At 52.4% G+C, this 15871-nt stretch overlaps 3 protein-coding genes across 4 annotated transcripts; 2 read left to right on the top strand and 1 right to left on the bottom strand.

The window, feature by feature from the left end:
• Positions 1-1879: 1879 nt before the first annotated feature.
• IL2RG (interleukin 2 receptor subunit gamma) lies at positions 1880-5413 on the top strand. Of its 2 annotated transcripts, none has more exons than XM_030850781.3 (8): positions 1880-2031; positions 2219-2372; positions 2584-2771; positions 2976-3115; positions 3517-3679; positions 4239-4353; positions 4601-4670; positions 5012-5413. In XM_030850781.3, the coding sequence occupies exons 1-8, from the start codon at positions 1980-1982 to the stop codon at positions 5186-5188; spliced, it is 1059 nt and encodes a 352-aa protein (XP_030706641.1). In that variant the 5' UTR covers positions 1880-1979; the 3' UTR covers positions 5189-5413. The 2 variants fall into 2 exon arrangements, with proteins under 2 accessions (XP_030706641.1, XP_030706640.1); XM_030850780.2 differs by having other exon boundaries at positions 1880-2027.
• Positions 5414-6072: 659 nt separating this feature from the next.
• Positions 6073-8033, top strand: CXHXorf65 (chromosome X CXorf65 homolog). Its single transcript, XM_030850787.2, has 6 exons — positions 6073-6097; positions 6217-6303; positions 6506-6640; positions 6974-7042; positions 7501-7600; positions 7904-8033. Exons 1-6 carry the CDS (start codon positions 6073-6075, stop codon positions 8031-8033), a joined length of 546 nt encoding a protein of 181 aa, XP_030706647.1.
• A 719-nt stretch (positions 8034-8752) lies between these two features.
• On the bottom strand, positions 8753-15581 carry FOXO4 (forkhead box O4). Its single transcript, XM_030850774.3, has 3 exons — positions 14687-15581; positions 10233-11298; positions 8753-9910 (listed from the first exon to the last, which is right to left on the bottom strand). Exons 1-3 carry the CDS (start codon positions 15149-15151, stop codon positions 9903-9905), a joined length of 1539 nt encoding a protein of 512 aa, XP_030706634.1. The 5' UTR covers positions 15152-15581; the 3' UTR covers positions 8753-9902.
• Between the last annotated feature and the right edge of the window lie 290 nt (positions 15582-15871).

Here is a 15871-nt window from a genome sequence, read left to right on the forward strand (position 1 = left end):
AGACTAGGATTTTTTCTTGTCTCTGTCTCTCACTCTCTCTCTTTAAAGTAGTGTATCATCTCATTGCTGTTCTTTTTTTTCCTGCCTTTTTCAATTGCAGTATATTCGATGTACAATATTATATCAGTTACAGGTGTACAACATAGTGATTGACAATTTTTAAAGTTTACACTCCATTTATAATTATTATAAAATATTGGCTATATTCCCCGTGTTGTACAATATATCCTTGTAGCTCATTTTATACATAATAGTTTGTACCTTAGTCCCCTACCCCTATATTGCCCCTCCCCCCTTCCCTCTCCCCACTGGTAACCCCTAGTTTGTTCTCTGTATCTGTGAATCTATTTCGTTTTTGTTATATTCACTACTTTGTTGTATTTTTTATCTTTTTTTTTTTTTTTGGCCGCGCGACTCGCACGATCTTAGTTCCCCAGTTCCCCCACCAGGGATGGAACCCGTGCCTCCTGCAGTGGAAGGGCGGAGCTCTAACCACTGGACCACCAGGGAATTCCCTGTTGTATTTTTTTAGATTTCACATATAAGTGATATCATACTTTTCTTGACTCTTGATATTCTTTCTATGATGGTATTGCCTTTTAGAGAAAATATAGAGTGCTGTAATAAAAGTAACAAATAACAATAAATAAAAAATAATAAAACTAGCACATAACAAATAAAAGTAACAATAACACAATGCTATTGAATCACAATGGAAAGACAAATTAATTCTGATTGGGGAGAGGAAGACATATTGGAGGAGGTAACATTTGCGCTAACCCTGAGGAATTTAAACCCACGGAAAATTAGGGTGGGTTAGAACATAAGCATAGTGCCTGGCACATATTAAAGGCTCAGTAAATGTTTACTAAATAAACTATTTATGTAAATAGTGTCTCCAATCAGCTCTGCATTTGGGGGAAGATACATCTGGCAACAGAATGAAGAGTGGTTTAGAGAGCAGGGGGCCTTTAGAAAGGGAGGCCAGTTAGTGGGTTCTAGTACTAATCGTGACTAGAGGGAATGAAAGGCTGATTTAGCACCATGGCCGTGGTCATGGAAAGGAGGACACGACTGGGAGAAACACAACAGAAGTAGAGCTGATAGGATTCTCAGGGTGAGAGAGACGGAGGAATCGAAGATGACTTTGAGGTTTGAAGTCTGGGTGACTGAGAGAGTGATGATACCATTAACTGAGATACGGAACACAGGAAGAGAAGCAGATTCAGGGGAAGATGAGGAGTTTGAAGCCAGTATTGTTGTTCCTTCATTTCCAGAATCTACTTCTAAGTCAGACCTCCTCACCAGTCACAATGGGGACCCAGCTCTCGCAACAGCTAAGGGTGGCTATTCTGGTTTGGATAAGGTCAGGGGAAAGATAGCTATAGATGTGCCCACGGGAGCCAAGACTGCAATTTCCATCCAGCCAAGACAGTAGAGCTTTGATAGCGGTTTCAGGGTGACTGAGCCAAGGAAGGAGCATAGCATAGGATGGAGGGAGGTTCAGACACTCCACTATATGGGATAAAATAATTTAGATGAGAAGGTGGCCGGGAATGGTGGTGGTGATGAGCAGATCCTTCCCGGGATCTAGGTAGTCTGAGGCTTCTTGGGTCTGTGACAATTTTGGATACCCAGCTTTAGTCTCTACTTAACACCACATTACAGTGGTGGTGTTACTTCTACAGATTAGATTAACACCTAATCTCCCAGAGGATTTAGCCTGTGTCATAGCACACATTCACCACACCCTCCGTAAAGCCCTGGCTTCTAAGGTTCTTTCCACCGGAAGTTATGACAGAAGGAAATGTGTGGGTGGGGAGGGGTAGTGGGTAAGGGGCCCAGGTTCCTGACACAGTCTACACCCAGGGAACGAAGAGTAAGCGCCATGTTGAAGCCACCATTGCCACTCAGATCCCTCTTATTCCTGCAACTGCCTCTGCTGGGGGTGGGGCTGAACCCAAAGGTCCTCACGCCCAATGGGAATGAAGACATCACAGCTGGTGGGAAACCTGGGACTGGAGGAGGTTGGTGAGAAGGGAAGCTGTGGGAAGGGGTCCTACTGAATTCTGGAACCTGCCACTGGACATTAGGATGCGGGCAGAGTTTTAAGAGTACCATGGGGAGGGCAAGGGGAAGGGTTCCCTGCCTCACGCTGCTTCTTCTGACCATCGTGTCTTCTCTTACCCTCCCCCACTTCATTTTCTCCCCAACCTAGATTTCTTCCTGACCTCTACACCCGCTGGGACCCTCAGTGTTTCCACTCTGCCCCTCCCAAAGGTTCAGTGTTTTGTGTTCAATGTCGAGTACATGAATTGCACCTGGAACAGCAGCTCTGAGCCCCAGCGCACCAACCTGACTCTGCATTATGGGTATGAGAAGGGGAGAGGGAATCGCACGGGGGAGGAAGAGGAGGTGGGCTAGATGTGAGAGACTGTGTGGGGACCAAGAGTATCCCAGGCTCCCCACTGTTTTCTCGTGGGGTGAGTCATAAGTCAGTTCAGAGGAGCTGAGGCTGGGCTGTGGAAATCCGGAGTACCCAAGTTTACCTCACTGTTCTTCTTCCTTGAAATCCTTCTCTAGGTACAAGAACTTTAATGATGATGATAAACTCCAAGAGTGTGGCCACTATCTATTCTCTGAAGGGATCACTTCTGGCTGTTGGTTTGGAAAAAAGGAGATCCATCTCTACCAAACATTTGTTGTCCAGCTCCAGGACCCATGGGAACACAGGAGGCAGCCCGAACAGTTGCTAAAACTGCAGGATCTGGGTAATTTGGATAGGAGGGTCAAAGGATATTGTGGGGTATTGAGGAAAGGGGTATATAAACTAGTGTTCTTTCACCATAAGGGTACTTGGGCAGAAAAGAGGCGAGGAATAGAATGGGGAAGGGAGGAGGGCTCAGGCGCACTACCTTCAGGATCCTGACTTGTCTAGGCCAGGGGAATGACCACACACGCACACATATCTCCAGTGATCCCCTGGGCTCCGGAGAATCTGACACTTCGCAACCTGAGTGAATTCCAGCTAGAACTGAGCTGGAGCAACAGACACTTGGACCATTGTTTGGAGCACCTGGTGCAGTACCGGAGTGACCGGGACCACAGCTGGACTGTGAGTGAGTGGGGATAGCAGCTCAGGCTGAGCAAGTGGGGATGAAGGATTCAATTAGCCAATAGGAAGGTCTGATCCCCAGCTCCTGTTCTGTGCCTCCCAGTTCCCCTGCCCACCTTCCACCCTCCTCTGACTCCTTTCCCTCTCATCACCAGTGAGTTTTCCTCAAGGTTTCCCTACCCATGCTCTTCCCAAAGCCAGAAAGGCAAGTAAACAAAGGCAAGCCTTTAAGGAGGCATTAAATTCTAGGCAGTGAAGGGAGCAGTGTGGCTTGAGTAGTCAAGAGAGGAGGGAGAAACTGGGAAGAACCAGAAGATGACCTGGGGTGGGGGGGGGCAGCAGTTTCCATTCTCCCTTCTTTTATAGACACCCATCTTTCCCTCACCCTCTTTCACCTCAAGGAACAAGCCGTGGATCACAGACATAGCTTCTCTCTGCCTAGCGTGGATGCACAGAAATTCTACACGTTCCGTGTTCGAAGCCGCTATAACCCACTCTGTGGAAGCGCTCAGCAATGGAGTGACTGGAGCTGCCCCGTTCACTGGGGCAGCAATACTTCAAAGGGTAAAATGGGCCTAATGCATCACCCCAACCCATGAGCCCAGGAACCTTTCTAGCACCACTGTCTTTTGCCCTACCTCCCTACCCCTAAGCCCCCGAACTTGGTGGCTCATCTCCCCTCACTGTTCAACTCCAACCCCCAGGAAGCAGGATTTTTCTGTGTAGGGTTGGATCAGTGTGTTGTTACAGTAGGGGGGTGGATTGGGAAGGAGGCTGAGGGGGTCCTCAAAGGGGATACAGAATGTATAAAATTTCCCCGCAGCATTCCCAGAAAGCCTGCATGGTAAAGATGGCTTTGGAATCAGGCAAATCTAGGGTTTAAACCTGCCTCTGCCACTTCCTACCTCTTTGACCTTGGGCACATCACTCACCTCTTTGATTCTGTTTCCTCATCTGTAAAATGGAGATAATAATTGCTCCCTGCCCCGCTCAGGAGTTATGAGGATTAAGTATACAGATAGCGTCTGGCACAGTGTCTGGCACCAAGTTGGGGCTCTAAATGTTGGCACGTAGTAGGGGCGCTACAAATGTTCAGTCTCTTTTCCTTTCCTCTTTTCCATAGAGAATCCTGAGAATCCTGAGACTCTTTCGTTGTTTGCATGGAAAGCTGTGCTGATCCCCCTTGTCTCCATGGCATCTATCGTGATCCTCATCTGTTTGTACTGCTGGCTGGAACGGTGAGAATTCGGAATCCCAGAAAAATGAGGTGGGGGCTGGGAATAGGGGAAGAGGGCTGTTACCGGGTCTCCAGGAGTAGAGGGCGGGACAGTAAGGAATGAGGGATCACCCAAGTGGGCATGGTGATGGAAGGAAGATGCAGGCGCAGACAACACAGAATCGCTTCATTCCATGTGGGAGAACTGCGAGAAGGGTAATAAAAGAGCGTAACCGATGTGTTCCTGCTCCCTCTTTCTCCCCACTCAGGACGATGCCCCGAATTCCTACCCTCAAGAACCTAGAGGATCTGGTTACTGAATACCACGGGAACTTTTCGGTGAGAACATTGTCATAGGCAGACTGCAGTCTGTCAATGGCCAACTGCCTGCCAGCTAGACAGACAGAGCATGGGGGGCAGAGGGGAGGGGAGGGAGGCCTGCACTAACAGGATGTGGCCGACCAGTTGGGGGATAGGCTAGACGCAGAGAGACACCCAGAAGAACTGATCCTAGATTGGTTGAGGCAGATGGAAACAGTGGTATTGAGGGCCCAGGAGTGTGTGTGTCCCTTCTGTAATCACAGTGGTTGCAGATCTTGGGAGAGTTCCCCTGGCACAGAGCCTGGGTCTTCTACTTCCTGCTCCTAATTGAGCCCTGACCTGGAGATATCTGTCTTTAGGCCTGGAGTGGTGTGTCTAAGGGACTGGCAGAAAGTCTGCAGCCAGACTACAGTGAACGGCTTTGCCACGTCAGTGAGATCCCCCCAAAAGGAGGGGAAGGGCCTGGGGGCTCCCCCTGCAGCCAGCATAGCCCCTACTGGGCTCCTCCATGTTACACCCTGAAACCTGAGCCCTGACACCCTGACAGAACCCCAGGGCCCTGTAGCCCTAAATTTTACTAACTTGCCCTTGTCCAACCAACCTGGGTCCAGGGCTCACCTCGCCCCCCTGTGGCAGATTTTGAATTTTGTGCCCCCTATAACTGCCTTCTCATTTAATATCTCCTACTTGAGAATTGCCCCTTTGCCCTGTCCATGTTTCTCATCTCCCCCAGCCCAGCCCTTCCTCCTCACAGCATTGCTTCTGCTGTCCCTCCCTCCCTCCCCCTTTCCATCTACCCTTCAACTGTTCCAGAAACGAATGAGAAATAAAAGTTCTGTTGATAATCATCAAGGAAGTCTGCTGTTGGGGGGGGAGCAATGGAAACGTGGGGTGCAATGCGGGTGGGAGGCTTGGTGCCGAGGGGAGGAAAGAGGTGCGGTGGACTCATGCCGCGGAGGCAGCGGCACTACAGACTCACTCGAAAAGAGTGCTGTTCCAGAAACGGACTTTTCTCTAGGTGTCCTACACTCCTTCTAAGGGCCAGTTTAGAGTTAGATTTACCATGCTGCCCCCATTTTCTGTTGTTGTTGTTGTTGCCCCCATTTTAACAAATCTTTTATAGACCCCACCCAGGTTCTTCTTTCCTTAGCCTTACCTCACCTTCTGTCACACATACCACTTCTGACCTCATAATCCCTCAGCTGCAGCCTCAGGCCCTACCCCTAGGGATGCTGCTTATCCACAACTGCCCATAGCTCTCTCCTGTTTGCACAGTCTGGACCTCCTCAGCCAATTTAATCCATCTTCCTCTCCAGTCCCCCGACCTTATGGGCCCACTTGGCCCCCCAAGGCCTCTAGAACACCCTCCTTCTGCCATGACTTATTAAGACTCTCTGAAGAATGAGAAGATCTTCAGAGCATGTTCATCTATGTCGAACATGGAGGTGAGGGGTATCACATAGCTGATGTCTATGTGTAGGGTTGGGGATGTTGGAGGGCAGTGGAGATCACAGAGGTGGTATAACTGCGGAAGGACCACATACCCCGTGCCATCTCTTCTCAGATAATCAGCAGTTTCTGGCCAATACTAATTGTTCTGTCCTCCTGTTGCTGCAATATGTCCGTCATGAAGTGGGGGTGCCTAAAACAGGTGAGGAGTGTGGGGAGGAGACTCATGGCCAAGGATCAGAAGTAGCAGGGTCATCTCTAGCCGTCAAGTCCTCCTCCTGCCAAGAAGAGAGCTTCTTGAATCCAGACAGCTTCCTCCAACACGTTCTGAATAGGATCACTGGCCTCTTTTGCTCTCTCTCTCCCTCCTTAGCTGCCCCAATTACCCTGTGGTCTCCCTCCAGACATCATCGATTTGTGTGATGCAATGGGGACAATGCAGATGTTTTTCCTGAAGAAGACCCTTGGAGTCTATGCCAACAAATTCCTTACAGCTCGAGACACCTACTACGTTTGCAGGGTGGAGTATGGGTTAGCAGGTAGCGGCTTGGGAGCATTCCCCAGAGATAGAGCAAGGCCCCAAAGATGGACTGTGGACCTGGCCCTTCAAATAGGGCCCCTAAACCAGATCCAAATTGACCATCTCTAGTCAGCCTAAGGAAAGGCACTGCCTCTATGACATTGGTTAGGTTAGCACATTCTATGCACCGCTCCCCCCCTCCCCTGACCTGACCTAGGGATGGACCAGAGGGGAGAAAATAAGTTACACCAGCTCAAGGTAGTGTTGAGTGTTAGGGTCCTGAAATCTTGGGCTTTGGAAGGGTGGAGGCTGGGTGAAGGGGGCTGGGGATCATGCACTGCCGTGTTCACAGGAACTGTACTTCAGAATGTCTACAGAGCTTTTGTGCCCCTCCTGAAGAACCCAGATCCCAAGCTAATTGGTAAGGAGCATGGTGGAGGAAGAAGGCACATGGAGGGTACTGTATAATGGTGGGTGATGGAGAATATAGGGTGGGGCTTGTGTAGTCCATCAGGCAGGATCACAAGATCCTAGGAAAAGGGGAATAGGGTCTAGGGCCACTTCAGAAGGGATGTTTAGCTCAAACCAGGTGCAGTGTGCCTGTGTCACTCATCCCTCCTCGCTGTTTCTCAGCCATCTCCTCAGTACATCTCCCTATCCCCACCACATCATTCCCATCTTTCCCTTCACCTTTCGCTCTTGGAGTCTTGGTGTCCCGATTGCCACTGAAAAGAGCAAAGCTTGGGCACCTTCAGGTCACTCCTCAGCCTAGCTTTAGGCCCGGTTACTCCAAGTGATCATTTGAATGATGGGAGGGACAGGATGGGAAGGGAAGTTCTCCAGTCCTCGGAGGTGGGGGTGCCTTTTCCTGGTTCCTAGATGCCTTGCATACACAATGTGACCTCCTGCGGAGGGGTCAAATAAAAATGCTTAGAAGACAAGAAGCCAAGAAACGTGCTCGAACTGAATCGTCAATGAAATCGGCAATGAAATCGGCAATGAAATCGGCAATGAAATCGTCAGGGAAATCGTCAGGGAAATCGTCAGGGAAATCAGTGAAACTCCCAGTAAGCCTTCCCAAACATGGTCTGTCTCAGCAACCTCCTTTCCCCCGCCAGTCTACCGAAGGCTTCTCCACCCTGGCCCTCTGGGATGAATTTCCTTTCCAAATCCAACATCCATGCCCAAGACCTGCCTCTCACCTCTTTTGTCCTGCCTTCGGTCCTAGTTTGTAGAAAGCTTCCCTGCAGGGGCCTCTTTCTCTACTTACTGACCCTATCCTTTTCCAGTCCAAATCATCAGGACGCTCAGATGGAGGAGGGACCACTCGCAGTGGTCCACCCGTTAAGACCAAAGCGAACTTAACTCGTAGTAGGGATAAAGGTCGCCAGCAAAATAAAGTGACCAACTGAGAGCAGCAATACTAGGTATGAAATTACTGGCATTTAATGTGAGGTTCCTTTTTTCAAGAAAGACTTCTTCTCCCAATATCTGCACCAAGGCTTAAGTCTGCGCCAGGCATTGTGGAGGCTCTCAGGGTGGGTAGGAGCAGCGAGGGCAAGCACATGGGTGGGGGTGAGGAAAGACAGCGAAGTCTAGCACAATGAGCCTTTGAGGGACAGAGTGGGGGGTGGGGTCTTCTCCAACCAGACTACCTCCCCCTGGGAGACCTATCACAGCCCGCCTACTCCTGCTGGGGTTAGGTGACGGATGGGCATCCCCCCCCCCCCCCCCCCCCCCCCGCCACACTCCACCAAGTCCCCGTCTGAAATTCCCCCACCTCCCATCAGTCTGCCTCTGGGCAGTCCCTACCTCCCCCTCCGCTATCCGCGGGGAACAGCGAGGCAGCAGAAACCAGAGCTGGTTATAGGCATTTATTGAATTTATTCATTTATTGATTTGACACACTTCCCCACTCCAATCTAGCACATGATACAATCTGGGTAGGCCAGGCGCTGACACAGGAAATGATGGGAACCCACAGCAGGGGCGGGGGAGGGGACAATGCAAAGGGGACTGGGGGAGGGGCTGCTTTGGGGGCTAGGGTGGAGAAGGAGCCCCAGATGGCCTTTCCTAGCAGGTGCTAGTAAACCTGATCCACATTCCCCTCCATCCCTGCTCATTTCCCAGACCCTCAGCCAAGCTCCCCAGCTCCCCTTTCCCTGTTCCACCCCTCCCCCTGCCTGCTACTGCACACACTTCCACATAACCCCTGCAGTCAGGCAAGGGGAAGAAGGGCAGGGACAGCTGTCTGGGGCCTTGAACAGGGAGGTCTCTGTGCCTAACTTTACCACCCTAAATCCTTCCCTCCTTCTCTTCTCCCCCCTCCCACCCCCTTCCCAGGCCACAAACTCATTCCTGGCCCTCAACACACTCTCCCACCATAGCACGAACCCACAGGGGGTCACACGAGAGTGTGACTGTACCCCAACACCACACTCCCAGGCACAAGGTGACAGAGTGAGGGGACCTGAGTTAGGGAAACTCCAAGCTAGTTCCGTGTAGGCCATGTTTTACACCTGGTCCTCACGGGAGCTCTTCCCCTTGCCCCCTGCTCTCTGCTGACCTGGGGTTGTCTCCCCTATTTCCCCCATGTTTCCCGGAGTAATGTCTGTAGTGTTTGCATCAGGTCACTATGACAAAGCCTTCAGAAAGAAGAAAGCATTCTCCCCATCACTAGCACCTTGCCACTGTTAAAAATCTCTATATTTGTGTTTATATTTCTTTAAAAGTTTATAAAAAGCCTTTCTGTTATCTGTAGCCGTCCAAGGGTGATTTGGCCTGGTGAGCCACTCCAGGCTTCAGACCTCGGCCCTTCCAGCTCCCCATTACCACCCCCCCAGTCCCACACCACTGGCCCAAGGGGCCACTGCATAAAAATCCCAGGCTCAACCCAGCCTGGACCAGCTCAGATAAGACTCTACAAAAAATCCTGCTCCCAAAGGCAGGGGTAAGGCCACTGGTGACTTCACATTTCCAACAGTACTGCCCGCCCCTGCTACAAAACCTATGGGGTGGGAATGGGAGGGGCCCAAGGATGGCTCCTGAGAGGGGGGCCTTACCCCCTAATTGGCACAGTGAGAATAAACCCTCTCCCTTTCCCCCTCCCCTTTCCCTCCCCACCCCCAGCTTTATAATTTCCTCAACACCCAGGTGAGCAGACCCTACCCTAGCTCTAAAGCAGGGTCCCAAATTCCCAGGGAGGGGTCAAGGGTAAAGAGTGGATATGGGCACGCCTGGCTCCGTCTCTGAAGCAGGGAATAAAGCTGCCAGCCAATGGCTCAGGGATCTGTGGGAAGAGAAAACGGAGGACAACGTAAGAGGCTCATCTGGGGCATGACAACTTTCCACCATCAAGATCCACACCAAGGAAAACAGAGACGGCCCCTTCCCCACCTCTCCCATGCTACCTTGTAGGGGTGAGCACTGCTGAGGGGCCTGGAGGTCCCATCTGGAAACTATGCCACTCTAACATGACATCGCCCTTCCAGTTCCCCGGGACCTCCAGCTACCCCTTGTTCTAGCTCTCCTTTGCTCAATCACAGGACCAGCTGGACACCTAGGAGGAGGTATAGGTTGTGAGATGCTACCGTGATTCGGCGGTGCCGTACCTGGCTCAAAGTTGAAGTCCAGTCCTTCGCCCCCATCCATGAGGTCACTGATGATGTTATCCATGTCACACTCCAGATTCTCCATGTACATATCAAGATCGAGATCCTGAGGCATTCGGTCTTGGCTTGGAGCTTCAGTAGGAGGTGTGAGCACAGGAGCCCCCAGGGGCTTGGGGACGGGAGCACCCGCCATGACTGGAGGCGGTGCTGGTGCTATCATCGGAAGGGTGGGAACCAGACCACTGGGGCCTGGAGCCTCTAGGGCCTTAGGACACAGGCCACCCCCTGTGCCTAGCTTACTGGAGGAAGGTATCCCCCCCAGCAACAGAAGTGTCGGAGCCTGGGACAGAATGGGATCTACCTGGGTCATGAGGACATCAGCAGGAGGTGGTGGCGTATCAGAGGTGAGCAGGGCCTCCAGGGACTGGGAGCTTGAGAAGCACCCTTCTCCTGCTGACAGGGGCCCCTCTGCTGGGCTGAAGAGGGAGGTGCTGTAGGTGTGTAAAGGGCCTGAAACCCCAGGATGCTGCAAAGAGAAGCCAGAGAGGCTGCTCCGAGACAGCAGGGAATGGGGAGATGTGAGATTGAGCCCATCTAACAGCTCCAGATCTTCTTTTAGGGTGGGAGGGACACCCCCAGCATAGCTGCTGGCCGAGGCTGGCATTTCCTCTTCTGCCAGCACCTCAGGCTCTGGCCTCCTGGGGGAGGGCCGGGTGCTGACAGTGCTAGCATTGGAACTGCTTCGTGGACGGAAGGTGCTCCACACATCAGCTTCCTCGCGGTTTCGAGAGCAAGGGCTGCCTGACCACTTGGCAAAGTGGCCAACAGGGCTCCTCGGAGTGGCACCTTCGGGCGGAGCTGGCAGCACAGCTGGTTTCTTCTTGGGGGCCTTGCTGCGGCCCCGGAGCAGCTTGCTGCTGCTATCCATGGAGGCTGCCCGGCGGCGGGGCGCCTTGCCACTCTTGCCTCCCTCTGGATTCAGCATCCACCAAGAGCTCTTGCCGGTAGCCTCGTTGTGAACCTTGATGAACTTGCTGTGCAGGGACAGGTTGTGGCGGATCGAGTTCTGGAGGGGGCAGAGGCAACAGGAAAGGAAGGTCAGCGGCCGGCAGTGCAGTCTAAAAGGACGCTGGGATGCAGCGGGGGCATTCCTGGAGACGCAAAGCTATTCAAATCCAGGGGGAAAAGAGGCAAAGGTAGGGGTGGGGGGTGGTGGCAGGGGATGAGACCACACACAGTTCCCACCCGAGCAATGAGCTAGTCAGAGGGCACCGTGCCCCCCTCCCCGCACCCCCCCCAAGAGCTCACAGCACTCTACCCCTCCCAAGTCTCTGGTGGCTGTCTGGGGCTTGTGGGCGTTGAGAAGACGCACTCCTGGTTCAGCAAGAACTAGGCTCAAGTGGGAAAGAGCGTTCCACAGCTCCACCCCTTTCCTTGAGTGCAGGCTTGGGTGGAATTTACAGGACAGTGGCGCAACAGCAGCCCAGGACAGACCCACCCTGTCCTGAGCCGGTCCTCGGAACTGGCTGAGGGGCTGGAACCTCAGCAAGGCTGGTGCTCCACTCTGTACAGGGCATTTGGGCCCCGACTCTCTATAGGATCGGCAGATTCCTTTTTTCTGATTTCTCCCAATTCCTGGACACACACCCTCAAGTACATTCAGGCCAGGCTTCTCTCTGTGCCTCAAATACACCAGGCCCATCCCTCCCCTCCCTCCCTCCTTGTCCGGGGAAGGATCTCCCCCCCTCTAAATTCTACTAGCTCGTCAAGATAAAGCTGAAGTCCTCTCTCTTTTCTAAAGTGGTTGCTTGACTTCTGCAGCCAAATTTCTTGTACAGCATTTTTCATCTGTTCCACACAAATTTCCCCAATCTATATTATGCTGTTTATGGTTTCAAGTAATTCGTCTTATCAAGTGTAAACGCCAGGACACGTTGTCCAGGTGGGCAGCCCCCAGCAGTGCCCCCCTCAGAGTGCCAATCTCCCAGTACATAATCAATATTTGTTGCCTGATTGGTGGGTGGCCCTCTGGTGACGGATGGTGAATCTCCCCTTGAGGCTCCGTCAGCTCTTGAGTGCCTTGAGTATTAGAAGCTGTGTTCTTCCTTCCTCCCTCGCTGCTGATTTTCTGCTAGAGATAAGTTTTTTTCTCCAGGGGCCCAGGGAGCTGAGATTGGCAGCTTCTTGAGCCCCCAGAGCAGCTTATTTCTACTGGCTGCTCCAGGCTAGTTACACCATCCTTTTGTGTCCGCCCCACCCCACCCTCCAGGAACCTCCCTTCTCTTTCCTACCTCCTTTTCCCCACTTCTCCTCAGGAATTTGTGCATAGGATCTCCAACCTTAGAGGCATTTGACCTCCCACATGAAGGTCTTTAGTATTTAGAAACTTGGGAGGAGCCCAGAAGGGCTTAGAGCAACTAGCAGGTTGAGGCTATGGACAGTCAGAAATCACTTCATGTGTTTCAGACTGATGCTCTAGATAAGGAGACCCTCTGCCTGGGGAAAGATGTTTAAGCAGCCTCTTGCTCCAGGGCTCTTTAGAAGTCATTGTCTGTAGTAATGGCATTCCAACTCCTCTGGCTGCGTTAATGTTTTTGGTTCCTTCAAGGAATCACACTTGTCCATCCAGCCTGGGCTCTTAGTAACTGAGAACCACGGTGACTTTTGGCACTGTGATTTCCCCCCCCCCCCCCGCCTTCCCATCCTCTAACTCTGGGTCTACTGAGAAGGCTCATTCCTTTCCCTACTACTCAGTACCCACGAGTGCCATTTGTTCATCCTCTCTTCTTCAGGCCTTGGAACTAGTACATTGTACAGCCTCCTACCTGGAGAGGTCGGCTCCCTAGAAGCCTACCGTTCTAACCTGTTGGAAGGGGGGTGACTGCTAATTGCTCCCCAGCCACCTAAATTAAGCCTTCTTGTTCTAGGTGAGTGCCGCCCCCTGGTGGAGTGGTAGTAACCTTGGCACATCACCAGGGAAGCCAGCTCAGTCTTGAGGTCTCCCCCTTGGAGTGGGGTGGGGGTGGGGAGTGGGAGGTGAGGGCCTTGGAGGCCCCAGATTTGGCCTGATTTGACTTTGCCATCATTCCATGGCAGCATGGATTAGCAGAAAGAGCATATGATTTATAGTTAGACCTGAGTTCAAGTCCTCATTCTATCGATTTTGGCGAGTTTCCTAACCTTTCTGTACCTTAGTTTCCTAATATGTAAAATGTGGAATCTCAGAATTGCTGTGAAGATAAATGAAATTAAAATTTTTAATTACTTTGTAAACTAAAAAACTCCGTACAAGTGTAAATTCTAAGGAGGGACTACACTACCACAGCATAACTAACAACTCATGGTTATTTCTTCTACCCTGGAAAATGAACCTAAGAGAAAAGAAAAACAGCTGTGTAGGCTGGGTCCAAGGAGGGGAGCTCTGTATGAGCTGAGACTGTGGTGTGGCAGTCTACCCAGAAATAGTGCCAAGGGTCTCAGTCAGCTGTCCTGCTTTCTGTTCTGCCCAACCCCTAGGGATACTGCGGATCCGATCCCTTGATCTCTTATACCTAGGACAAGACCCTCCTCTGCTCACTCAACCCTCTGCATTTCCTTGCATGCTGATCTCACCACCTATGGGGGCACAAGGCGTCAATAGGAGTTTAAGCTCCCAAATCTTGTGATTAGAGTCCCATATTTCTCAGGACAAGCTTTCAGAGCATCTAGCGAGATCTTTCCTCACAGTTTCCTCGTGGAAGGCCAAGGGAGCTCCCAACCTTGTGCTCTGAAGTCAGAGCCCTATCTATTTTTTCCGTAAATATTCCTCAACAGTAAATGAAAACTTCCCCCCACAACTTGGATAGCCCCTTACTAAGGAGAGTTTCTTGGCATTATATAGGGTAAACCGAGACAGCCCACCCTTTTTTCTTAGTGCATAAGATCTGCTACCTTACCACATGGATATCACTCTTTTTACCTTTCGCCACTTCACTCCATCTTCTTGGGTAGCAGAGTCCTAGAACAGTACTTCTACCCTGAGGTATTGGGAGGCAAGCAGGGAATCCAAGTGATCCCACAGGAATGGGAGAAAAGGTGTTGGGGTGGGAGGTGGGGGAGGAGGGAAGGCTAGGTTCCTGTGGGGAATCCACACAGTTCCTGCTGTACATAGGATAAAGACTTCTCTGTGGGGATAAGTGTTTGGGGCAGGCCAAGCCAAAGTGCTGGGAGTGTTGAGCAGTGAGCAGAGAATTCAATTTTCTCCAGGGCAAGGACAGTGTCTTATTCATCTGTGATCCTCCAGCATCAAGCACCCAGCGGCATATACTATGTCTTAAGTAAATGTTTGTCTAAATGACGACGGAAGGTGGACCTCTGGGCTAGGGGTGTAAAAGGGGCCCCAGAGTAGAGGTAAGGAGACTGGGGGGACCAGGAGCAGACGGGTATTGGGACGGAGGTAAGGGGGTCATAGTTACCTTCCATCCTGCTGAGCTGTTGCTGTCACCCTTGTCCTTGAAGTAGGGCACTGTGCGGACCATCCACTCATAGATCTGGGCGAGTGTCAGTCGCTTCTCGGGGGCGCTTTCAATGGCCTGGCTGATGAGTTCTGCATATGACTGATTTCCCCAGGCATTCCGGCGGGAGCCTCCCTTCCGAGGACCTGTTACGGCCCCCAGGATCCCAGGCTGGGGGCCCCCTGCCGGGTCAGGGAGCCGGGAGGGCAACAGGGTCGGCTGGGAGCGCCCCTCCGAGCGCCCCTCCGTGTGTACCTTCTCTCCCAGACCTGACTCCACCTCGGCCGGCTCGGACGGCTCGGGAGCGAGCTCTGGTCGGGGAAGGGGCCAGGTGCAGGAGCGGGGACGGCTCTGGGGTTCGAAGTCGGGATCGAGGTCTACGAGCGCGGCAGCCTCTCTGGCTGAATTCTCATTCACTGGATCCATACGTGGAGTTGGACCTCCGCCGCTCAGCGTTCAGAGGAGCCTGCCACAGTCCCTCGCGATGCCTCCCCCCAGGGGGGAAGCACCGAGGGCCAGGAGGCACATTCCTGCCAGTCCTCAGAAAGTCTCGAACTTCCCCCTCGCCCCTGGACGCTAGCCCCTAAGCTGTCCCTTGCACACAGTTAGTTCTCTGATCCTCTCCTCCACTACAGCCTGCAGCCTCGGAGCTCTTTCCGAGACACCACCTGTAACCTTCGCCTAGCGAAGGCACTTTTTCCCCAACCTCTCACTCAGCTTCCTGCTCTTTTAAACCTGAGGCACCGTATCCCCTCACAAATCGCGCTCCCATCACCGAACGTCTCTTTAGCCGCAGTTCCCTCCCCCTTTTAAGTTGCTGCCCCCCGGACACTCCTCCCGAATTTCCTCCACCCGGATCCCTGCCCTCCCCCACGCCCCGCTCCCCCGCGTCACTCGCCCCTCCCCTGACTCCCCCTCCCCCCGCCTCTTCCCTCCCCCCAACTCTTACTCGGGTCCACGTCCCCGCGGCCCCAGCCTCTCGAATTCCCGCACCAATCCCCCTATCAAACCCCCCCACCCCCCGCCCCCCGGGTTTCCCTTTTGTTTTGCTCCAAGCTGCGGCCCCCGCCTGACGTCTCTGTTTACCACTCGCCGGGGCAGCCATCTGCGCACGCGCCTGGAGAGCGGGTTGGGAAACAGAGTTCT

Source organism: Globicephala melas, chromosome X (genome assembly GCF_963455315.2).
Source record: "Globicephala melas chromosome X, mGloMel1.2, whole genome shotgun sequence".
In the NCBI taxonomy this organism is placed as follows: domain Eukaryota; kingdom Metazoa; phylum Chordata; class Mammalia; order Artiodactyla; family Delphinidae; genus Globicephala; species Globicephala melas.

Bases quoted from the DNA above. Each gene is read 5' to 3' on its own strand.
- IL2RG (XM_030850780.2), top strand. From the start codon at position 1,889: ATGTTGAAGCCACCATTGCCACTCAGATCCCTCTTATTCCTGCAACTG. The intron at 3,680-4,238 runs GTAAAATGGGCC...TCTTTTCCATAG, and splicing joins GGGCAGCAATACTTCAAAGG to AGAATCCTGAGAATCCTGAG. The intron at 4,671-5,011 runs GTGAGAACATTG...ATCTGTCTTTAG, and splicing joins AATACCACGGGAACTTTTCG to GCCTGGAGTGGTGTGTCTAA.
- CXHXorf65 (XM_030850787.2), top strand. From the start codon at position 6,073: ATGTTCATCTATGTCGAACATGGAG. The intron at 6,098-6,216 runs GTGAGGGGTATC...ATCTCTTCTCAG, and splicing joins CATCTATGTCGAACATGGAG to ATAATCAGCAGTTTCTGGCC. The intron at 6,304-6,505 runs GTGAGGAGTGTG...GTCTCCCTCCAG, and splicing joins AGTGGGGGTGCCTAAAACAG to ACATCATCGATTTGTGTGAT.
- FOXO4 (XM_030850774.3), bottom strand. From the start codon at position 15,151: ATGGATCCAGTGAATGAGAATTCAGCCAGAGAGGCTGCCGCGCTCGTA. The intron at 11,299-14,686 runs GTAACTATGACC...TGCCCCCTCCAG, and splicing joins ACAGCTCAGCAGGATGGAAG to AACTCGATCCGCCACAACCT.